The sequence below is a fragment of the Hyla sarda genome, chromosome 2, assembly GCF_029499605.1.
Source record: "Hyla sarda isolate aHylSar1 chromosome 2, aHylSar1.hap1, whole genome shotgun sequence".
In the NCBI taxonomy this organism is placed as follows: Eukaryota; Metazoa; Chordata; class Amphibia; order Anura; family Hylidae; genus Hyla; species Hyla sarda.
Genome location: NC_079190.1, coordinates 249,242,034 through 249,267,033, shown reverse-complemented (window position 1 = coordinate 249,267,033; position 25,000 = coordinate 249,242,034). Strand labels below are relative to the sequence as shown.

The window sequence follows — 25,000 nt, the reverse complement described above, 5'->3', positions numbered from 1 at the left end:
CAACATTCTTTCTGCTCCAAACACGACGAGTTGAGTTTTTACCAAAAATTTCTACTTTGGTTTCATCTGACCATATGACATTCTCCCAATACTCTTCTGGATCATCCAAATGTTCTCTAGAAAACTTCAGATGGCCCAGACATGCACTGGCTTAAGCAGGAGGACACGTCTGGCACTGCACGATTTGAGTCCCTGGCGGCGTAGTGTGTTAATGATGGTAGCCTTTGTTACTTTGGTCCCAGCCCTCTGCAAGTCATTCACTAGGGTGAGATCTTGCGTGGAGCCCCAGATCGAGGGAGATTATCAGTGGTCTTGTATGTCTTCCATTTTCTAATAATTGCTCCCACAGGTGATTTCTTCACACCAAGCTGCTTGCCTATTGCAGATTCAGTCTTCCCAGCCTGGTGCAGGTCTACAATTTTGTTTCTGGTGTCCTTCGACAGCTCTTTGGTCTTGGCCATAGTAGAGTTTGGAGTGTGACTGTTTGAGTTTGTGGACAGGTGTCTTTTATACTGATAAGTTCAAACAGGTGCCATTAATACAAGTAACGAGTGGAGGACAGAGGAGACTCTTAAAGAAGTAGTTACAGGTCTGTGAGAGCCAGAAATCTTGATTGTTTTAGGTGTCCAAATACTTGTTTTCCATCATAATTTGCAAATAAATTCTTTAAAAATCAGACAATGAGATTTTATGGGTTTTTTGTTCTCACTATGTCTCTCATAGTTGAGGTATACATACGATGAAAATTACAGGCCTCTCTCCTCTTTCTAGTGGGAAAACTTGCACAGTTGGTGGCTGACTAAATACTTTTTTGCCCCACTGTATAGCTGTTGAATGGATTCTTAACCATATTTGCTGTCCTATGTACATATATTGATGTGATCCCATATTTTGAGCGTATTTTACATGTTTTACTATGCTTAAAAATATGAAAAATCTTATATGGGAAAAAAATGCCATTGTTAAGAATACCGTAATTTGCACAGTTCCATTTTTGTTTATAAATATAAATTATATATTTTCTTAACATGTATCTCTAAGAAGATTTGTGGAGTTTTCAAGAAGTACACTGCTGGACACCATAGAGGTGTAATGGACTTATTAAACAAAGGGGTATATATCTATATATAATCAGCCTCCCAGTCTCCTGTGCATCAGGACTAAGGGTATTACAAACAGCAGAAACATGCAGATGTCACCAGAATGTGCTGTATCGTGTTTCTATCTGTGTGTTCAATAAAGGCATCTCCATCCATGCAAGCTGAATCTTCTTGTCAATTCCTCAGCCTAGCTCAAGCTTATTTGGTGCAGGATGGAGGATGTATGTGGCCAAGCTGGATCTCTGATATGTGTGCATGACTGCTTTAATAGTAATGCTTGGCAGTATGAAAAATCCCTTGTCAAGCTTATCATTGGGTGTTTCAGGAGCTGCTGCTCCCTGGGGCAATTTTCCTTTAATAGGGAGCTGTCTTGTTGACAAAATGTCTCACGTAATTTAAAAAAATGAACAGATTTTATGACAAAACAATAAATTGTCAGTAACATTTATTAGCCAGCATTTTGTCAGCAAAATTTTTTGGTCAGTATTTAGTCAGGGAGCATATAAATCAAAGGTTGATTTTTAAAGACATGTACATCATTCCGGTTTAATCATGCAGATGACTTCTGTCTTTGGCGTTTTGCAAACCATTCGTCACTCTTATCTGCTGCCATTGCCTGTTAGAAAAACAGAAATTTAAAATTCAAGTTCTACCATCACAAATAAAGTACAAGAGTTTTTAGGAGACCCTATCACAAAAAAAACAAAAAAACAAAAGGGGTTTTCTGAAAGACACAGATACAGTTAAAGGGGTATTCCGGGCAAAAACATCCTATCCCCTATCCAAAAGAATAGGGGATAAGATGTCTGATTGGGGGGGTCCCACCGCTGGGACCCCCCTCGATCTCCCTGCAGCACCTGCATTCTATGCCAGTTTCCGGGACTGGAGACGTGACGTCACGCCACACTCCCTCCATTCATGTCTATGGCAGGGGGTGTGACAGCCTTTGGATAGGGGATAAGATGTTTTTGTCCGGAATACCCCTTTAAGGGAGGCAATCAGCCAGAGAGATCTGAAGCACTGGACCAACGCGGTCCCTCTGTTTACCCTGATAACATGCACTCCCTGTTCTGGTAATGACATTTCAAATCCACTGTAGCCATAGTGATCAGTGTGTTCAGGAAAAGCACATTATCAGAGGGGATTAATAAACTGGAATACCCCCTTAATAGTACACAAAAATATACAGAAAGGAAAGGGGCACACATGGCGGGAAATATGCTGAGTATTCTCCTATAAGCAGACACATAGGGCTACCAGGCTGCAGTGAAACGTGTCACAGGCATGTCAGCGTGCTGGCCCCGCCCCCAAACCTCATTGAACATGCAGGGCTACCGCAGGTACCCCTATGTGTCTGCTCATAGGAAAATACAAAGCATATTTCCCATTCTGAAATACGATGCGCATACGCTTTGTGTGACCCTGCCCTAAAAAAAAAAGTTTTCAATACTTGGCTTCAAATTGTGCATTCTTGTTTTTTATTAATGTACACTTACATCATTAAGAAGTTGATCAGCATTTGGATCAGTCTGAGACAATTCTCGAAATGCTTCATCTCCAACAAAGCAAATTTCATGACAATCCTAAAACGCAACAAATAGTGAGTATCCATAGTGAGCTAGCTCCTACACATTAATAGTAATGACAGAGATACTTATGTATCTCATATAGCTAGGTCATTGCTTTTTGAATAAACTGATGCTCAGGATTTCAAAATCAGCTCTGGGTAAACAGTACAGATTTCTGTCAGTGCAAATAAAACCACTGTAAGGCCCCATTTGAATCACGTTTTTGTAACATTCGACTACGTTCATCTCATTAAAGTCCTCCTTTTTCATGTTACCGACGTGCATTCAGAAAGCTTTCAGACCTTTTTACTTTTTTCTATATTTTATTATGTTGATGCCTTGTGGTAAAATAATGCAAAAATCTATTTTCCCCATGATTACGCACTCAGTATCACAATGAAAATACAATTTTATTAATTTTTGCTGAATTAGAGTCTGATGGTTTACTGCATTAATGCGGTGAACTATTTTTTACTTTTGTGTAGCGAACTGGCTGTTACTTTACTGATGATTCCTTCATCTGTCAGTCATTTAGGGGCTCCATTTCTGCCCTGGCTTATTGTACCTTCTGGTAAGCAGTCTTGCTTTTTTGGCTCTGGAAGCGTTGTTATCACCTTTTGGTGTTATTGTTTTACCTAGTGTGTTTTTGATTATAATTTTGTTTGTTTGTCCGCAGTGATTATACCATGGAAAACGTGCAGTTGTATCATCTATTGCTATCTGGATCAACAGCCTGGCATCATCTAATGCCATATTGAGGCTTGCATCCTCTGGAATACCACACTTACCATACAATCATTCTATACTGACTGTATCTATGTATTTATCTATGTATTATAATGATGTACCCATGATGCTTACCATTACCACTAATCCAGTGTGCCTTAGTATATGAGTGTGTCACTATCATTCCATTGTGTTGTTGTTTTCACTTTTCAGTATCACTAATTCTTTGTCTGTGTCTTACTATCCCTGTCTTTTGGGGTTAATCTCCTTGTTCCCTGATGAACCCATGTTAACAACGGGATAAGGGAGCTTAAGCTTTTTTCTTTTCATATATATGTTATGTTATATAGGAACCATATCAGTACATCTGTATCTGTATTATTACCTCACATTGAGTTTGCAAAAAAGCCCTAAAGGACTCTTCGACTATGAGAAACAAGATTCTCTCGTCTGATGAAAGAAAGATTAAACTTTTTGACCTTTATGCTAAGTGAAATGTCTGGAAGAAACCAGACACTGCTCATCCACCTGCCCTATAACATGCCTACACTGAAGCATGGTGGTGGCTGCATTATGTTGTGGGGGTGTTTTTCAGCACCTGGGACAGGAAGACTGGTCAGGTTTAAGAAAAAGCTGAATGGAGCAAAGGACAGGGTTATTCTTAAACCTTATCAAGAGTGCTCTGGACCTTAGACTGGGCTGAAGATTCACCTACAGACAATGGAGGAAATCTATCAAAACTTGTCCAAAAGTTGCCCAGTTGCCCATAGCAACCAATCTTCTTGTTTCTTTCATTTTTAACAAGGCCTTTGCAAAATGAAAGAAGCGATTAGAGATGAGCGAACTTACAGTAAATTCGATTCGTCACAAACTTCTCGACTCGGCAGTTCATGTCTTATCCTGCGTAAATTAGTTCAGCTTTCCGGTGCTCCGGTGGGCTGGAAAAGGTGGATACATTCCTAGGAGAGTCTCCTAGGACTGTATCCACTTTTCCAGCCCACGGGAGCACCTGAAAGCTGAACTCATTTATGCAGGAAAAAGTCATCAACTGCCGAGCCGAGAAATTCGCGACGAATCGAATTTACTGTAAGTTCGCTCATCTCTAGAAGCGATCTGATTGGTTGCTATGGGCAACTGGACAACTTTTCCTTTGCACAGGTTTTGATAAATCTCCCCCAATGACCCTAACCCTTTAAAGGACCAAGGGTTTTTCAGTTTTTGCACTTTCGTTTTTTTCCTTATCACCTTCTAGAAATCATAACACTCAATTTTGCACCTACAGACTCATATCAGAGCTTATTTTTGTGCCACCAATTGTACTTTGTAATGACATCAATAATTTCACCACAAAATTTTCGGCGAACCCAGAATAAAAATATTTATGGGGCAAAATTGGAAAAAAACAAAACAAAAACGACATTTTGTAAATTTTGTCGGTCCATACGGTTACAAGGATACCTAATTTCTATAGGTTTTAATTTTATTTTACTGCTTAAAAAATATTATAACTACATGAACCAAAACTAGTATGCGTCATAGGTTGCACTGTGTGCAGACATGCAGGCTGCAAGCGCACCCCTGTTTCAGCTGACTGCGCTGCTGCGGTTCACATCCAGCAATGCAAACGCATGCGACCGCCAGATCATGCCTCACCTCCTCGCTGTTCTGTCCCCTCCGCTCTGTGTATGCCGGCACGTGCATCCCCGCTTCCTAGGGCGCGCGCGCTGGCTCTTTATGATTTAAAGGGCCAGCACACCATTAATTGGTGCAAACCTGTTTTGAACCTATTTAACCCCGCACTTCCTTAGATCTTTGCCAGATCTTTGTGCCTTTACTGCCTTAGAGAAAGCGTTCACTTGCGTCTTGCCTTACCATGTATTCTGACCCCATTGCTATGTATCCTGACCTTGCTCCTATGCCGCCTGCCTTCTGACATCTTGCTACGTGACCTGACCTTGCTACAGTGCCGCCAGGCCTGACCTCCTGCCAGTCTTGACTTCGTGTTTGCCTCATCCTCTTGTGCCACGTTACACCTTGGCTGCCTGTGGGGACGAGTTGTATCAGGGGTAACGACCTTGGTGCCGCCTGTCGCAGGAAGTCCATCCTGCTTTGCCGCAGGCTCTGATGAAAACCACAGCACCTTAGACTCCACTCCCTGGTATGGCCCCACGCCATCATCCTCACAGGTTCAGTGGATCCACTTCACCACATCCGTAACAGTATGTGTAAAATTGTCATCTTCTGACCCCTATAACTTTTTATTTTTCCCATACACGGGGATATATGAGAGCTCATATTTTGCTCCGTGATCTGAAGTTTTTATCGGTACAATTTTTGTTTTGATGGGACTTTTTGAATGCTTTTTATACATTCTTTTAGTGTATACAAACTGACCAAAAATACACAATTTTGGACTTTTATTAGGGAAGGGGTTAAATCACATTTATTAACTTTTTTTTTTTTGGGCCCTATAGGGGACTATTACATGCAATCCTTGGATTGCATACACTGTTCAATGATATGCCATAGCATAGCATTGATCAGTGTTATCGGTGCTCTGCTGCTCCAGCCTGGATCTCAGGCATGGAGGAGCAGAGCGATGATTGGACAGCGGGAAGCAAGGTAAGAAGCCTCCCACTGTCCTCTCAGCTGTTCGGGATGCCGCAATTTCACCACGGCTGTCCTGAACAGCCCACTAAGCTAACCGGCAACAGTTTTCTCCCGTTTTAGATGCCGCAATCAACTTTGATTGTGGCATCTAAAGCGTTAATACCGGACATCAGCCCGATCGGCGATGTCCGGTGTTAGCCGCGGGTCCTGGCTGCTGATACCAACTGGGACCGGCCGGGTATGAAGCATGCCCAGCTCCTGAGCGCACTTGACATAACGGGAGCCGGCCACAGACTTAAATATATGCTCGTGGTCATTAAGGGGCTAAGCAAAGAGCCAAAACACCACATGAGCGGCTTAAGGACAAGAAGAATGTCAGAAAATCCAGGCATGATACCCAAGCCATCATACCCAAGAAGACTGGAGGCTGTAATTGCTACCAAAGTACTGAGTATATACTTATGTCAATGCAATATATATATCTATATATAGGTTTTCCTTTTCAATAAATAAGCAAAGATTTCTAACATTCTGTTCTCACTTTGTTATTATGGGGTATTAAGTGTAGAATTATGGGCGAAAAACTTGCATTTTTGACCGCAACATATAAAAATTTGAAAACTTCTCGAATGCACTGTAGCAAGACTTGTGGCCAAAAAGATGGGGCCCAACTAGTCATAACAAACGTCATAAATAGTTCAGATATTTTGCCAATAACGTAAAAGCTATAAATTAACCTATAGGTGATAATTTTATGACAACTAATATAAACTAAGCTGCAAATTCTGTTCAGAGTTATTTTCTAATCATAAGCTGCTATCAATTTATGATGATGAAAGTGAAATATAACATGCCATTGCCACATGGAGATGGAACCAATTTAGTAGAATTATTATTTGAAATCTACGGACCTAAAACTCCTTTATTTAATATATCTTTTATCAAGCATCTGGCTAAAAAATGTTTACTGTGGAATTAAATAGGAAGAAATCATTTTTTTCTTTCCTATGATCTGAGACATTGAGTTTTTCTAATCTAATAAAACCAATACTTCCTGACCCAGCAAAATGTAATAAAGTAAGGCAGTTGGCATGGAGCCAGACTGGCTCAGCAATCCTCATGTAATGATCCCCATGTAATGATTAGAATACCAAAATATTGGGAAAAGAATTTAGTTTATTGAATGCTGCCAACATCTTATTAAAAACATATGACCACTATTGTGTTACACCATGGCCCAATGACCAGCGTATTGCAGCACCATGGCTTCAATCCTGGCCTCCACAGGTCATACAAAGGAATTTTCCCAAACCGCAAAAAAAATTTAAAAAAATTATATATATATTTTTAAGTTGTCCTTTTCTAAGATCTGTGATATTGTACAGGTTGCAAAAAAAAATAAAAAAAAATGCACAAATATGCAGATGTACTTAGACCCAGGAGGTATTAGTGTGTGGTTGAAGACTTTAATTAAAGGGGGTTACTATAATATTTTATTAACCATTTAGACAGCCATTTTACATACTACATCAATTTTTACAGATTATATAAAGTAATTATACATATAGAAGCAGGAACCTTGTTTATGCCTAGACTTCCGCTACAGCATGCATCGCTGCTCATTTCACATTCCCCGGTACAAGATGCAAGAGCAAAAGTTGTGAATAGCGATGCATTACAGTAGTGTGTGCGCATTGCCGCTCAAGTATCATTTCCCACCTGGTGAATACACCAGGCTAAGCAGTGATGCATACAGTACTGTGTGCATCACTGCTCACTTCTCTCTTCTGCCCTCGCCACCAGGTTGGGTGCGAGGGCCACAGGGTTCAAGGTGGTAGGCACAACAACTGTACACTAACACAAGAGGGGACACAAAAGTGGAGGAAATGCAGGTGAAATATGAAAAAGTAGGGCATCGCTTCTTGGCCTTTTGGCTAAGATCAAGTGTAGTATCTGTTGTGTTAGTTGGCGGTGTGGGAAGACCACCATGGCAGGATGGAAAACCACACAGAGTGGTACAGGTGTACCAGGGTCTGCTATGTGTCATGGCGGCGGACCCTAAAGCGACTTGTACTCTCTGGATCTCACCCTAAGGTTCGGGTAGGGTAAAAGCCGAGGTGCATAAGTGCCCTGGAAGCGGTGACCCCAGGGTGCCAGAACCCACTTGGGAATAGCGACCCCACTTGACTGATGGCACGCAGCAAGCACGCTATCTCTCACTCTTCTGAGCACTCACCTCTAGCGTTCCGGTCTTCTGGCTGTTGATCTGCAGAGGAATTTTTATAGATCCGGACGGATGTCCGGGCAGTATCACGCTGTGCACATACACTTATTTATTTTATATGATTTTGTCACTGTGCTCATGTTTGTGTTCTTTTTATGTTAACCAGGATTTTGTCAGGGTGCGGTTGCCCTTCTGGGTGTCCCTCCTGCCGGTCTAGGTGAGGTGTGTGTGTGGCCATCAGGTTCCTCACCTCCCTGCCATACCGGTTTTACTGGTTCCCAGGTGGCAACTTGGTTAACGTCTAGTTGTTCACCAGGAACACTTTTCCGTCCCTGAGTAGCTTTGGCGAAGGAGGACATTGTACCTGAAACCTTACAACAACCTTTTGGCCCAGAGGTGAAGGGTTTGGTTTGTTTGGGGGGGGGGGCTCTCTCCTGTTGGAGAAAGGCTTGCGATGGACCCCATCCTCGTGCACGCTTTTTTTGTGTGAACACTTGCACTTGGGTGATTCAAGAGCACGTACCTCGGCTCTTCGATTAATCTGGTATTTTAACTTTACATTCAGCATTTAACATGAAATTCTTATAGAAAAACTGTAGGACCCAGGGCTCATCTAATGGAGGTGGGAGACTTCTACCTTTACAATAAATTGCACACAGACCAAACACCCACCCCCAACCCAAGAACAACACCATGCCCAGTCCACAAAAAGTCCAAGTCAAGAGAAAACATTACTGCAAAAATCCCGGACATTATTACAATAAAGAGTTGGAGGCACTTTGATAAGCATTCAATAGAGAATGGGAACCATAGCGGGTAACTAGTACCACCACCACCAGACCTGAGATTGACTGAAGTAATGTTAAATGGCAGGAAGAAGTATTAACACAAACAGCTCAGAGATATAAAGGCAGTGAACGTAGCAATTATGGCGGACATCAGCAATTCCACTGATGTCTGCCATTAACCCCATAGATAGCATCATTAATGCCGATCATGGCATCTATAGCAAAAGAGGAGGTTCCGGTAGGCTTAACAGACCCCTGTTGTGCAATTGCGGGAGCCATTAGCTGCCGGGGGATTGGAAATCTAGGCTATACAAAAAGATCGCCGATATTACATAGTACTGAACAGTACATAGCAATCTTATGATTGTTATTAAAAGTACCCTATGGGGGCTTAAAATGGTAAAAAAAAAAAGTTTGTAATAACAAAAAAAAAAAATTTAAAAAAAAGTTATAAGAAACAAACAAAAAAGCACTAAATATTAAAATTTGATGTTTACTATCCCACACGGTGAATGGAGTAAAGGTTGAAAAAATCCAAACACCAGGAGTGCTGATTTTGGTTGCATCACGTCAGAAAAAAAATTAATAAAGAGCATTCAAAAAGTTCCATCAAAACAAAATTGGTACTGAAACTACAGATCACGGTATAAAAAAATTAGTTCTCATGCTTCCCTGTATACGAAAAAATTAGCGATAAGGGGTTATAAGGGGTCAGAATAGGGCAATCCTAAATCATAGTTATTTTGTAAAAAAAAGTTTTAATGTTTTTAACCTCTTAAGGACTCAGAGCGTACCTGTATGCCCTGAGCCCAGCTTCCAGGCAGCTCAGTCAGGCTGATCGGGACATCGCGATAACCCGATCAGCTAGGACCCGAGCGGAAACCCCCTTACCTTGCTCAGTCGTGTCGATCTGGGTTTGATTGCTCCAAGCCTGAGCTACAGGCTTGAGCAATCGAGCCCCTATCTCGCTGATCCATGCAAAGCTATAAGAGATCAGTGTGTGCAGTGCTATAGGTTTTCTTTAGGGCTATAGCATTGCAAAAAAAAGTGAACAAAAGTCATTTAACCCCTTCCCTAATAAAAGTTTGAATCACCCCCCTTTTCCCATGAAAAAAAAAACAAAAAAACAACTGTGTAAATAAAAACAAACATATGTGGTATCGCCGCATGCGGAAATGGTATTGCCGCGTGCAGAAAATTCGAAAGTCCAAAATAGCGTATTTTTGGTCACTTTTTATATAATGAAAAAAATGAATAAAAAGCGATCAAAAAGTCCGAACAATCCAAAAATGTTACCGATAAAAACTTCAGAACACTGGCCCGTACACAGAAAAATAGAAAAGTTATATAGAGGTTAGAAGATGAGAATTTTTAACATATAAATTTTCCTGCATGTAGTTATGATTTTTTCCGAAGTACGACAATATCCAACCTATATAAGTAGGGTATCATTTAAACCGTATGGAACTACCGAATAAAGATAAGGTTTTATTTTTACCAAAAAATGCACTGCGTAGAAACAAATTTACAAAATGAAATTTTTTCTTCAATTTTGTCGCACAATTAATTTTTTTTCCATTTCGCCGTGGATTTTTGGGTAAAATGACTAATGTCACTAAAAAGTAGAATTGGTGGTGCAAAAAATAAGCCATCATATGGAATTTTATGTGCAAAATTGAAAGTGTTATGATTTTTAGAAGGTGTTGAGGAAAAAATGAAAATGCAAAAAACGGGAAAACGCTGAGTCCTTAAGGGGTTAAAAGAAGTATAATAGTAAAGCATATAAACATGGGTATCATGTTAATTGTATTACTCAACAGAATAAAGAAAACATGGCAGTTTGACCATAAAATGCACTGCATAAAAGCAACACTCCCTAAAAGTTGCTAAATTGGGACTTCTTTTTAATTTCCCCACACAAATGAAATATACCATCATATCAGCACTGTTGGTGCTCAGAGTAGGCCATCAAAATCTGATCAACGGGGTACAAACACTCCTTCAATCAGCTGTTTGGCAGAACCATGGCATCTGCTCTACACTGCCAGGTTAGTGCAGCTAAATTCCATTTGCTTCTTAGAGATCTGCAGTAACCTAGCAATGCCTTAGCACAATGTACAGAGCCATCTGTTGGCTGCTCTGTTCACTGTGTAGTGCAAGGGCCACAATTCTGCCAAACAATTGATCAAAAGGGTGTCCTCGCCCTGCCGATCAGATATTGATGGCCTATCCTGAGGTTAAGTCATCCATATGTTTTCACTGGAAAACCCCTTTGATATCTCCTAGTGTCCCAATTACTTACAGGATCAGCCAAAATAACAACTTGGACAGTAGCTTTTCCCGGAGTATCCAGGCTTACAAGAGGAGTCAGGATCTTTTCATTCTGCTCTTTCATAGTTGCCTCAATAGTTGGAAGCTGTTGATGCAAACAAAAGATCAATAACAAATTAGATATATTCTGTATAACATCTGAACATTAACAACCTGATAATAGCTTTTATTAATTAATATCTCTTATATTTTTTGTTTAAATAAGTAAGGTTGTGTCCACCCTGGTGTCATCCCATGATTCTAAGGTGTATTTAATTGTGTAATGTAGTCATAAATGACAACCAATGGTTGTTGATGTACAGTGCCACAAAGGGGTTAAAGAAAGAAAAAAAACGGGTGTTCAGGCACGTGCCGCAGAATGAATCAAGCATCCATTCAGGATAAAACTTCTTTATGTTGCCAAATCAGACGAGTTTCGAGGCATCCACCTCTTTCTCAATGAACAGTTCATTGAGAAAGAGGCAGATGCCTCGAAACGCATCTGATTTGGCAAAATAAAGAAGTTTTATCCTGAATTGATGCTTGAGTCATTCTGCGGCACGCGCCTGAACACCTGTTTTTTTTTTTTTTTCTTTCTTCTACCCGATGCTCGAGACCAGCTGGGTGAACCCAAGCCTGATCCCCGGGAGGCAGCTCCACTACCTACATCTGTAAAGCACTTCATGGTGGTTGTGTCTGGCACATAACCCCGCAAGGTGAGCACACATCTATCGGGTGGAACCCTATGTGATTAGCTCTACACCTTTATACACCTACTACCCTTAGAGGAAGCTCTACTCCATCTTTTCTTGCATTAGGACACAAAGGGGTTAAAAGAACCTTCACAGTCATACCTTTCACATTCACACGGCAGAATTTCCAAGTGTAATCCAGCATAAAAATTCTGCTTTGGGATTTCGATGCTGCAGCCTCCCATTGTTTTCAATGGGATTCTGTTGCATGGTGCACACAGCAGAATTTCCACAGCAGAAAATTCTGCCATGAGAATTCAAATTCCGGAATACACATAAAGAATGAACAGGTTCATTCTATCAGTGTAATTCTCTCAGACAGGTCTCACCGTCTATGGATGAACCTCTGCTTGTGAAATTAAAATTTTTATCTTATATGCAAATAGGGACCAATTGTCTCAAGTTCATGGTTTTTTTCTATCCCCTATCGCTGCTGCCTGCTCCTCCTCCATTTGACCGACGGCTTCTGTGCTGCCAGTCATTTGTGTATTTGCTGGGAAATAAAAAGTCTGGTTGTTTATCCTCTAAGTGTGGTGATTCCAGGAGGGGTTAACAATGAATACAAGAGCCATTCTAAATCGTCGTGTTCTGTTACAAATCTGGGGCCTCTGCTGACAATACATTTAAAAGGAAATTGCCAGACTAAACATTTATGACATATTCACCTGTCTACAAAATGGGGGTCCCCCCACCCGTCCCAATAAATCCAGGTGAAGAATTAAGAGGTTGCAGCAAATGTCCATGGTTCTATGGCATTTATAGAAACAGCTGAGCAGGATGGGTCAAGGGTTCCCCAATATGGAGCTAGATACAGATCCAGCACCTAAATCTATCAGACATTTACCCTGTTGATGGTATGCAATAAAACACTTTCTAATTAAAATAATAAAAAAGTCAATTAATTCCAACCTGATCTTTTGGACAAGCGAACGCAATTCGTCCAAACGCTGCTGCATGATCCACTGGTCCTCCGATATCCTGAAGTTCCAGTTTGCACTGCAAAATTACACCAAAAATTACTTGCCTCTCATAATTTCTGAAAGATGATCCATAAAATCTAAAAAGACCTTCCAAAATGAGATTTACAGTGCATAGTGAAAGTATTTGGCCCCCTTGAACTTTTCGACCTTTTGCCACATTTCAGGCTTCAAACATAAAGATATAAAACTGTAATTTGTTGTGAAGAATCAACAACAAGTGGGACACAATCATGAAATGGAACGAAATTTATTGGATATTTCAAAACTTTTTTAATAAAAAACTGAAAAATTGGGCGTGCAAAATTATTCAGCCCCCTTAAGTTAATACTTTGTAGCACCACCTTTTGCTGCGATTACAGCTGTAAGTCGCTTGGAGTATGTCTCTATCAGTTTTGCACATCGAGAGACTGAAATTTTTGCCCATTCCTCCTTGCAAAACCGCTGGAGCTCAGTGAGGTTGGATGGAGAGCGTTTGTGAACAGCAGTTTTCAGTTCTTTCCACAGATTCTCGATTGGATTCAGGTCTGGACTTTGACTTGGCCATTCTAACACCTGGATATGTTTATTTGTGAACCATTCCATTGTAGATTTTGCTTTATGTTTTGGATCATTGTCTTGTTGAAAGACAAATCTCCGTCCCAGTCTCAGGTCTTTTGCAGACTCCATCAGGTTTTCTTCCAGAATGGTCCTGTATTTGGCTCCATCCACCTTCCCATCAATTTTAACCATCTTCCCTGTCCCTGCTGAAGAAAAGCCCAAACCATGATGCTGCCACCACCATGTTTGACAGTGGGGATGGTGTGTTCAGGGTGATGAGCTGTGTTGCTTTTATGCCAAACATAACGTTTTGCATTGTTGCCATAAAGTTTGATTTTGGTTTCATCTGACCAGAGCACCTTCTTCCACATGTTTGGGGTGTCTCCCAGGTGGCTTGTGGCAAACTTTAAACAACACTTTTTATGGATAACTTTAAGAAATGGCTTTATTCTTGCCACTCTTTCATAAAGGCCAGATTTGTGCAGTATACGACTGATTGTTGTCCTATGGACAGAGTCTCCCACCTCAGCTGTAGATCTCTGCAGTTTATCCAGAGTGGTCATGGGCCTCTTGGCTGCATCTCTGATCAGTTTTCTCCTTCTATGAGCTGAAAGTTTAGAGGGACGGCCAGGTCTTCGTAGATTTTCAGTGGTCTGATACTCCTTCCATTTCAATATTATCACTTGCACAGTGCTCTTTGTGATGTTTAAAGCTTGGGAAATCTTTTTGTATCCAAATCCGGTTTTAAACTTCTCCACAACAGTATCTCGGACCTGCCTGGTGTGTTCTTTGTTCTTCATGATGCTCTCTGCGCTTTAAACGGACCTCTGAGACTATCACAGTGCAGGTGCATTTATACGGAGACTTGATTACACACAGGTGGATTCTATTTATCCTCATTAGTCATTTAGGTCAACATTGGATCATTCAGAGATCCTCACTGAACTTCTGGAGAGAGTTTGCTGCACTGAAAGTAAAGGGGCTGAATAATTTTGCACGCCCAATTTTTCAGTTTTTTATTTGTTAAAAAAGTTGGAAATATCCAATAAATTTTGTTGCACTTCATGATTGTGTCCCACTTGTTGTTGATTCTTCACAAAAAATTACAGTTTTATATCTTTATGTTTGAAGCCTGAAATGTGGCAAAAGGTCGAAAAGTTCAAGGGGGCCAAATACTTTCACTATGCACAGTAGATCCTTCCTCAACAATGATTGTCAGCTTGTGGGTATATAGTCATATATGCAGCGGCTGTCACTAGGGGTGGGGTGCACTCTTCTTATGAGTACATCAGACTCATAACTATGTATTCTGTCTCAGCCACTAATAACTAGACCAAACATTACTGTTTGGGGCCATTTGGTAAAACATTGGACAGGTCATTATAACATATGCCCTTAAACAGAAGATTAATTTTGTGGTGACAGATGCGCTTCTTACGCAAACAAATTTCAGTTTTGTATTAGTCAATAATCTGCCTTTTTAGTGAACTGTAAAATGTTTCTTCCACTAGTCGAGAAAAGTGTTCTGTAATGAAACGAATAGGGAGGTTGTCTCTACCTGGTCATCTGCATAGCCCAACAGAACACTCTTTTTATCCTTGTCTTCATGATAGACTCTCAGGCCTAACAAGTCAGACCAGTAAGCAACAGACTTTTGCAGGTTAGATACAGCAACTGTCACTTTCTGCACTGGATCTGTAAAAAAAAAAAATAAAAAAAAATAAAAAGATATACCAAATAAAAATGATATATATTTATTTATAGAGAAAGGCTCAACTTCAGGATTCAGTCAAAAGGTTGTATTCAGACAGAAAATAATCAAAGTGCAGATGTCAAACCTTAACCTAACCTGATGTCATGTCTGAATTTTGCGCACTTGAGCACCATTATTATAGCAGCCTAAAAGCAGCCTTAATACAGTATTTACCTGTATTTGGTTGAGCTCTGTCTTCTAAAAAGAACTTATAACCTCCAGGGGCTTCTGTCTGAAACAGTCCAGGTGATACTTCGGAAAGTGGCCAATTCATCTTTCTTGCATTGGCTACAGCTTGGCTGGATTGTAGAGTGAGCCCCTGATCAAACATAAATGCATTAATACATACTTTTCAGTCCGGTCAAATTAACTGTCGCAATAAATAAGTGCAAATGATCCTTTTAGGCTAAATGTTAGTAAAAGGCTAATACAGTATAGGTTAAAACAACAGTTCCTATAGACCTACATGTAAAAAACAAAAAGCAAAAAATAAATAAAACAACATACCAGGAAATCATTGCCAAGACGGTACTCCCCAATTCCATAGTTGTAGGTCAGCTCAACAACAAAGTGGCTGTCTTCTGAACCATAGCCAATCATAGTTTTACTCCATTTCCCATCATAGGGGCTGAAATTATGTACAACAAATAGTAGATGAACATAGTAACAAGAAATAACGAAAAGAAGAAAAAAAAGTGTAGGACAAATATATTTTACCTTAAAGGGGTACTCCGCTCCTAGACATCTTATCCCCTATCCAAAAGGATAGGGGATAAGATGTCTGATCACGGGGGTCCTGCCGCTGTGACCCCCTCGATCTCTCCTGCGGCACCGCAGTCATCAGGTGCACGGAGCAAACTTAGCTCTGTGCCTGATGACTAGCAATGCAGCACTGACGTCACGCCCTCCCACTCAATGCAAGTCTATGGGAGGGGGTGTGGAGGCCGCCATGCCCCCTCCCATAGACTTGCATTGAGGGATCATGGTCGTGATGTCACGAGCCTCCAGTGCAGAAACCGGCGTTCTAAACCAACGCTGGGTTCTGCAGGGAGATAAGAAGTCTAGAGGTATAAGATGTCTAGGGGCAGAGTACCCTTTTTTTTTATTCATTACTTAAAGGGTTTATCGAGTCAGAACTGTTTTTTTTTTTTAACCTTTTTAAACCTATATACCCAGTCTTGTTTATGAAAAAAAGCTGCAAATTGTAGTGTCTGCAGCTGACGTAGCAAACCTTGCCATTCATCCAATCACTGAGGCGGGATACCGCTGCGACCAGTAACTGGCTGAGTGGCACTGTGCAATCCGATCTGCAGCTAGGAGAAGCCGTGTGACAGCAGCCGCAGATGGGACCAGACAGACACCTGAGCACGACTGAGAGCAAGAGAGGTATTTAGAAGCTTTTTTTATTTTTTCAGCAAGCCTGGGTGCATAAAAACAGTTTTGACTAGATAACCCCCTTTAATTCTATACATGTCCCTTCATACTTTTCATCAATGTATATTAAGTTTATCAATGTAAGTTTTTAGGCACAAGACAAAAATATATAACAATATCAAATTAAATGTATCCCCCAAAATGTCCAGGTCCATACATAGTAAATAGTCATACATGCATTGAAACAAAACATGCAGAGCATATGCAACATGTAAAGAGAAAAACATATCCAGAGTATATAGTGGGAGACCCACCACTCTAGAAATGCATTTCACATCAGGTCTCTATAGATACACAAACAGGGAGAGACTTGTCATTGAAGCCGAGTCAATGTGTAAAAATCTACTGCGCTCCTTGAAATGTAGTTTGTCTAGAAGTACAGATGGGAAGGCCTGGAAAAAACTGAATTGGGGGGAAAGTTTTTTTCCAAAGCCTTTTTTTTTTATCCTCGGAGAAAGTAAAAACCAAATAGTAATAAGGAATATGTATCTTCTTTTATGATAACAAAACATTTAGGCTAGGTTCAGACTTCGGAATCTCCGGGCAGAAAATTTCTGCCCGGAGATTCCGAGTCCGCCTGAAGAAAGAGCAACGCCATACTTTAGGCGGAAATTTTAAAGCGGATTTTCCGTTCACAAATTCTGCTTCACAAATTCCGAAGTGTGAATATGTGAACGGAAACCCATTCACTACACTATACATTTTAGCAAGCGGAGTTTCCACCTGCAATTTCAAAGAGGAATTACAGGCCGAAATTCCATAGTGTGAACCTAGCCTTAGACCTTCATGAAAGACATCTGACATCTTTGTATATTCTCCAGTCTTACCTGAAGACAAGCAAATCCTTGAAAAATATTCAAATACTGAGAATGCAATTTTTAATATGCAGTGAACAGGGTTTCAGCTTAGTTTGGTTGTGGCTTTATCTTGTTGGTATTCCAGTAGTTGATGGTTTCTGTCCTCTCAGCTCGGCCTTAATATACATTTGTCTATCTGATTTCTATTAATGTTCTCCACCATCACATATATTTTCTGCCTATTCTAGATGACTAGTATATTGTTTCTTTTTTCATCGTATCAGTAAAATGATGATACCATCATCCAGTATTGAAATTATTTTACATTTATAGTACTACACTACACAACAATTTTCTTCCGGAAATAAAATATGTGTTACCTCATGGCTTTAAAATTTCTCGCAATTTTACATCTGTATTTACAAGTTCATGGTTTCTGAGAATAATAATATCCTATATGTAAAAACAAATCCATGCGGCTGTGTATTCATATCAAAATATATCAGACTTTAACTTCTTGAATTATTCATAATGTCTTAAGCGTCAGATGAGAACATATGGATGTTTCAGTCACCTTGACCTTTGTCAACAGGTATATTTCAACAGCACTTCTTTATATACAATAATCGCTTGGCTCAGGAACGGCTCAGATGTACATGCAAGACAGAGTACATTGCAATGTTCTCGTCTTCATTTATATATACTAATGGGCTTTGTATTTATACCAGTTGTCAAAAGGTTAAAGAGTACATGTCATCAAAAAACTTTTCTAATACCATTTGATTAACAAAAATGTATCTTTATATATTTTATTTTTAAAAACTGAACACTAGGGGTCTCCCTACAAGTCCTGGCCACAAGTCTCTCATAGAGTTTGGACTCATGCTGGCCTGAGTCCAAACACTCAGTGCAGCCGGGACACTGATGAGCACAGCGCAGCTCCCTGCCTGTCAATCACACAGGCGGGAACGAGCGCTGCGCCTGCAGCAGCTCCTGACATGGCCGGCCGGCTGGGGACAGGTGACAGACAACTGTGGAAGAAGTTTGCCCGCAGCCCGCTCACAGCAGCACAGAGGATCTCCCTCATATCCCGGCAGTCTCACCTTCTCCCGGCCGGCCTGCAGCTTCTTCCTCCGCTGCTCCTCCTTGGTCCCCTCCACTTACAAGACTCCACCAAAAAGTGTGAAGTGAGGGTGAAAGTGGTCCCCCAACAGGCTTCAATAATGTAGCACCCGCTGGGGCACGCCCACATCCTCCTGACAGCAGCTCACACTATGTGAGCAAGAAGATCGGTAAGAAATAGAGCTTTTTAGGTGTAGGTATAGTAGGTGTAGTTTGGGAACATAGTGGAAGATAGTTTAGGTGAGTTTGATGACAGGTACTCTTTTAAGGTGACCGAAATGTCCCTATGTAATGGTCTCCCTTGAAAGAAATGTGATAATATTCTTATTAAGTGTCACCAGTTTATCATTATCCCCACTTCAGCATTGACAGATAGTAACATTTCATCTTCCATACCCATTGCAAGTGGCTTTGCAACCTTCTTCAAATTCCTCATGCCGTAAAACCTGAAACAAACATTACAACATGCAAGTTAAGTTACAGTCACAGTCCCTAAGGGGGACCTGTGGCCTTTTCAGAAAATGTGCATTGCCATCATCCAGGCCACAAAGTCACACTAATTTAAAGGGGTACTCCAGGCAAAATCTTTTTTATATATATATATATATATATATCAACTGGCTCCAGAAAGTTAAACAGATTTGTAAATTACTTCTATTAAAAAATCTTAATCCTTTCAGTACTTATGAGCTTCTGAAGTTAAGGTTGTTCTTTTCTGTCTAAGTGCTCTCTGATGACACCTGTCTCGGGAAATGCCCAGTTTAGAAGAGGTTTACTATGGGGATTTGCTTCTAAACTGGGCGTTTCCAGAGACAGGTGTCATCAGAGGGGACTGAAAAGAACAACCTTAACTTCAGAAGCTCATAAGTACTGAAAGGATTAAGATTTTTTAATAGAAGTAATTTACAAATCTGTTTAACTTTCTGGAGCCAGTTGATATATATATATATAAAAAGTTTTTGCCTGGAATACCCCTTTAAGGCTCCTGTTCACTAGCAATTGGTGGTGTTAGGTTAGGCACACTATGAGCTAAATATGGTCTAGACCAGGGTTTCTAAAACATGGTCCTCAAGACCCCCCAACAGGTCATATTTTCCGGATTTTCTTAGTCTTTCACAGGTGATATAAATGTGGTGATGCCTGATTCACTGACCAGAATTATATCACCTGTGAAAGGTTAAAGGGGTACTCCGGTGGAAAACTTCTGGTGGAAATCAACTGATGCCAGAAAGTTAAACAGATTTGTAAATTACGTCTATTAAAAAAAAAATCTTAATCCTTCCAGTACTTATTAGTAGCTTTATACTACACAGGAAATTATTTTCTTTTTGGATTTCTTTTCTGTCTGAACACAGTGCTCTCTGTTGACACCTCTGTCCATGTCAGGAACTGTCCAGAGCAGAAAAGATTGTCTATGGGGATTTGCTATTACTCTGGACAGTTCCTAAAATGAACAGAGGTGTCAACAGAGAGCACTGTGGTCAGGCAGAAAGCAAATTCAAAAAGAAAAGAACTCCCTGTGGATCATCCACAGCTGATACGTACTGGAAGGATTATGATTTTTAAATAGAAGTAATTTACAAATCTGTTTAACTTTCTGGCACCAGTTGAATTAAAATAAATAAAATAAATGTTTTCCACCGGAGTACCCCTTTATTGAGTCTATATCCTGTTCATTCCTTGTCTATAGAATACATGTTCACTTCACTGCACATATATCTTGTTTATTTTCGGTTTATGAAGCACAGAAAAATTATTACGCATTTGTTTCTATCAAATGTGTCCATTCCTCTAAAAAACTGCACATATATCCTGTCTATTCCAAGTCTATCATTACAATGGAATAGGTGTTCACCCCCTATAAGCCGCACATACAACCTGTTAATTTCAAGTCTAATATTTGCAGCAAATTCAATAGAAATATTGGTCTAACAAACATGGGAATCTTTCTACCTTATTTTTTTAATTCACCCATTAGTAATAATGTTCTTTTTTTCCATTCTTCTATTTTTTCCTTACATTGCTTCTTATGATGAATATCTCCTTCATAAAGCACCTAGCACTGTCCGGGCCAATTTTTGCTTTTACGCTCTCGTTTTTTTTCTCCTCGCCCTATAATAGCCATAACTACCTGATAATGATACCTTTTAATTCTTCAATAACATATTCTCCGAACCAAAAATAAAATAAAAAAATGATAGATATATATATACACATACACACACACACACACACTGCAAACCAAAAGTTTGGACACACCTTCTCATTCAGCGTTTTCTTTATTTTCATGACTATGAAAATTGTAGATTCACATTGAAGGCATCAAAACTATGAATTAACACATGTGGAATTATAGACATAACAAAAAAGTGTGAAAATATGTCATATTCTAGGTTGTAGCCACCTTTTGCTTTGATTACTGCTTTGCACACTTTTGGCATTCTCTTGATGAGCTTCGAGAGGTAGTCACCTGAAATGATCTTCCAACAGTCTTGAAGGAGTTCCCAGAGATGCTTAGTACTTGTTGGCCTTTTTGCCTTCACTCTGCAGTCCAGCTCACCCCAAACCATCTCGATTGGGTTCAGGTCCGGTGACTGTGGAGGCCAGGTCATCTGGCACAGCGCCCCATCACTCTCCTTCTTGGTCAAATAGCCCTTACACAGCCTGGAGGTGTGTTTGGGGTCATTGTCCTGTTGAAAAATAAATGATGTCCAACTAAATCGATGGAATCGCTGCCGCTGCAAGATGCTGTGGTAGCCATGCTGGTTCAGTATGCCTTCAATTTTGAATAAATCCCCAACAGTGTCACCAGCAAAGCACCCCCACACCATCACACCTCCTCCTCCACACCAGCACACCTGTGAAGTGAAAACCATTTCAGGTGACTACCTCTTGAAGCTCAACAAGAGAATGCAAAGTGTGCAAAGCAGTAATCAAAGCAAAAGGTGGCTACTTTGAAGAACCTAGAATATGACATATTTTCAGTTGTTTCACACTTTTTTGTTATGTCTATAATCCCACATGTGATCATTCATAGTTTTGATGCCTTCAATGTGAATCTACAATTTTCATAGTCATGAAAATAAAGAAAACTCTGAATGAGAAGGTGTGTCCAAACTTTTGGTCTGTACTGTATATATGTATATGTATGTATATATATCAGTGAAATGAAATTGAAATAGTAAAATATAATTTAGCAAATCTGTGGTTTTCTTTTCTACGCCATTTACCTTGTGGTTGAGATAACATGTTCTTTTGATACTTTAGGTCGCCTGATTACAGCAGTGCCAGATTTCTATAGTTTCTGTCATGTTTTACTAATTTAAAAAAAAATCTGAACTTTTTCCAAAAATTTTAATTGCCATTTTTTTTGACCCCTGTAGCTTTCTTTTTTTTCCGCATACCAGGCTGTATGAGGGCTAATTTTTTGGTGCAATAGTGTTTTTTTGTATCGGTACCATTTTGGTTTTGATCTGACTTTTTAATCGCTTTTTAATTCTTTTTTTCTGGGATATTATAAAAATTGCAATTCTGTGGTTTGGTATTTTTTTTTTTTACATTTACGTCATTTACCGCACGGGATACATAATGTTATATTTTAATAGTCCATACAATTACGCCCACAGCGATACCAAATATATTTTTATTATGTTTACATGTTTTTATATAGGAAAAGGGGGTGATTTGAACTTTTAACATGGAAGGGGTTAATGTGTGTCTTTTAAACTTTTATTAACTTTTAATTTTTTTAATTTTTTTTTTTTTTTTTTTACACTTTATTAGACTTTTAGGAGGATTCATTAGATTCCTCAGATCAATAGAGTTCTACTGAACTCCATTGATCTGTGTGCTCTGTGCTCCATTGATGGAGCCTAGTCCAGCCAGGATCTATCAATGACAGAGCCAAGGGACAGCAGGGAACAGAGGTAAGTCCTCCGGCTACCTCTATAGTGGATCTCCCCCTGTGATCGCGCTGCAAGGGGGCGATCCACCCCACCACGGAGCATTCACATGTCCCTTTAGACGCCGCTGTCAGCTTTGACAGCAGCGATCGAAAGGGTTAATAGCCAGCCGCGGCCGCATGCTGACTATTGGTGGCGACCCCCGACTACTGAAATCAACTGGGGGCTGCAGAGTATGGAGCAGGCATAGTCCCGCTCAGAGTCCTGAGCCCACTCCATATAGACTGCTGAGCGCCGCCGTGCTTGTCAGGTCCGGCCCTGCTTGCCCGAAGCCGGACTAGGGGCCGGAAAAATTCCCCTGCCCAGCGCCCACAACTGCACGTCCCAGGCGTTGGGCGATAGGAATTCCATATCCGTGTACTTTTAGTAAAATGGTCACCAGGCTGGATCTGCTGCAGCTTAGGGCATATACTGCATATGGATCCACAGGTCTCCATTCTTGGACCATTCCCGGTTTTTAAGCTGTATTAAAATGCACAATGTAAACACAGCCTGTGTGATGCGCTAATGCAGTGTTTCCCAACCAGTGTGCGGGTGGGGTCACACCATGATTTTTCTATACGGTTACAGCATACGGTTTAATAAAAAAAAGCATATGCAACCATACAGAAAACAGTGCCCATAGACTTCCCATTCATAACTGTATGCACCATAATGTATACGGTTGTCTCCATTTTCCAAACCATACGGTTTTTTACTTTTTTTTTTTTGGACAGAAAACTGTGGCCTAACACCATATTAAACTGTATCTTTTTTATTTATTTATATATATATATTTTTTTTTAACATGGGAGTCAATGGTTCCATGGTTCCAATGTGCGTACGGTTTCATCCGGTTTTCACCATACGTTTTTTGACTTTGCACAGTTTTTTTCTTGGAATTTCAATCAAACAAGTGAAACTTTATTCATAATGGAGTGAAAAGTTAAAAACGTGTTTGTTTTTTTCTTAGGCTGCATTCACATCTCGTTTTTGCTATACGGTTCCCGTATCAATTTGTTTCTTTGTAAAAGAATGTATGTCTCAAAACCGGACCGAACCGTATACAACCGTATATACCTCTGTACGGTTTTAAACCGTATACGGTTTGAAAACGGATGTCCGGTTGCATAAGGTTTAATACGTTTTTTGAAAAAAATTTTTTTTAATGTTTTTATTGTTTTATGTTTGTCCTTAATTAAATAAAGTTCTTCTTCTTCTATTTGTGGGAAGAACTTTCAGCGTGCACTGCGCATGTGCAAACTGCAAAACCGTATTGTGCAAACCGGATGGAACACATACGGTTCAGTACGGTTCCCATAGACCACCATTTTTAAAAAAAAAGTATACGGGTTGTATCCGTTTTTTCACCCGGACATAAAAACCATTGTAGACTGTTTTGTGTACGGGGGGAAAAAACAGATAAAACCTTAAATGATGCAAAACGTACACAACTGGATGCTATGTTTGGCATACAGTTTTCTATGAAATGTCTATACATACGGCTTGCAATATGGTTCCATACGGTTTTTTCACTGAAACAGGATACGAGAACCGTTTTCAACCGTATACAGATAAAAATGCGTACACACGTTTTGATACAGTTTAGTCAGGTTTTGAGAAAGCAGTTATATATATATATATATATATTTTTTTTTTTTTAATAAAAAACCTGATACAGGAACTGTATTGCAAAAACTGGTGTGAACCCAGCCTGCCTCCAGCTCTTACAAAACTACAACTCCCAGCATGCCTGAAGGCTGTCCGGGCATGCTGGGAGTTGTGCTTTTGCAACAGCTGGAGGTACACTGGTTGGGAAACACTGCCCTAATTTGAAGCGAGTCTATGCTGGTAAAGCTGTACTGTACATATAAATATGGCTGCGGGCAGACTTTGGGTGTGGTTGGCACAAGCTGTTTCAGCTCTGCCACATTTCTTTTTTTTTTCCTTTTCATAAAGCTATGTGCCCCCACCCCCACAATGTATCTGAGCATGGCAGGCATGGGGTCCCCTATAGCCAGACCCCCTAGCCCTGTCTTTTCTTCAGGTGTCTCTATACATGTAGTCTGTCACCTCACAACACGTTTCCCAGACTTCTCACCTTCATCCCAAGAACATCTCTGAAGAACCGTGCTGTACTGGGCCTGTCCGCCACCTTCAGGACATAATGCAGGGCTCTCCTGCCTAACATTGCTGACAGCTACAATAACTACACAACCTGGAACTCAGCCCGCGCTTCTTGATGACGTCAAGCACCATCACCATGGAGACCACACACTTATCGCTTATCCACTTATAGTTGAATACTTGTTTCCAGATTGTTTCTGAAGCAGGGACGCAAGGATAAAATATAGTAAA

At 40.2% G+C, this 25,000-nt stretch overlaps 1 protein-coding gene and 1 pseudogene across 1 annotated transcript; one reads left to right on the top strand and one right to left on the bottom strand.

Annotated features, from left to right (window-relative positions):
- Positions 1 to 1,535: 1,535 nt before the first annotated feature.
- On the bottom strand, positions 1,536 to 24,969 carry GLOD4 (glyoxalase domain containing 4). The gene is made up of 9 exons (XM_056556911.1): positions 24,744 to 24,969; positions 19,098 to 19,147; positions 15,856 to 15,976; positions 15,523 to 15,667; positions 15,154 to 15,290; positions 12,988 to 13,074; positions 11,319 to 11,432; positions 2,597 to 2,683; positions 1,536 to 1,716 (listed from the first exon to the last, which is right to left on the bottom strand). Exons 1-9 carry the CDS (start codon positions 24,831 to 24,833, stop codon positions 1,651 to 1,653), a joined length of 897 nt encoding a protein of 298 aa, XP_056412886.1. The 5' UTR covers positions 24,834 to 24,969; the 3' UTR covers positions 1,536 to 1,650.
- LOC130359934 (U2 spliceosomal RNA) lies at positions 7,919 to 7,992 on the top strand (annotated as a pseudogene).
- Positions 24,970 to 25,000: the final 31 nt, after the last annotated feature.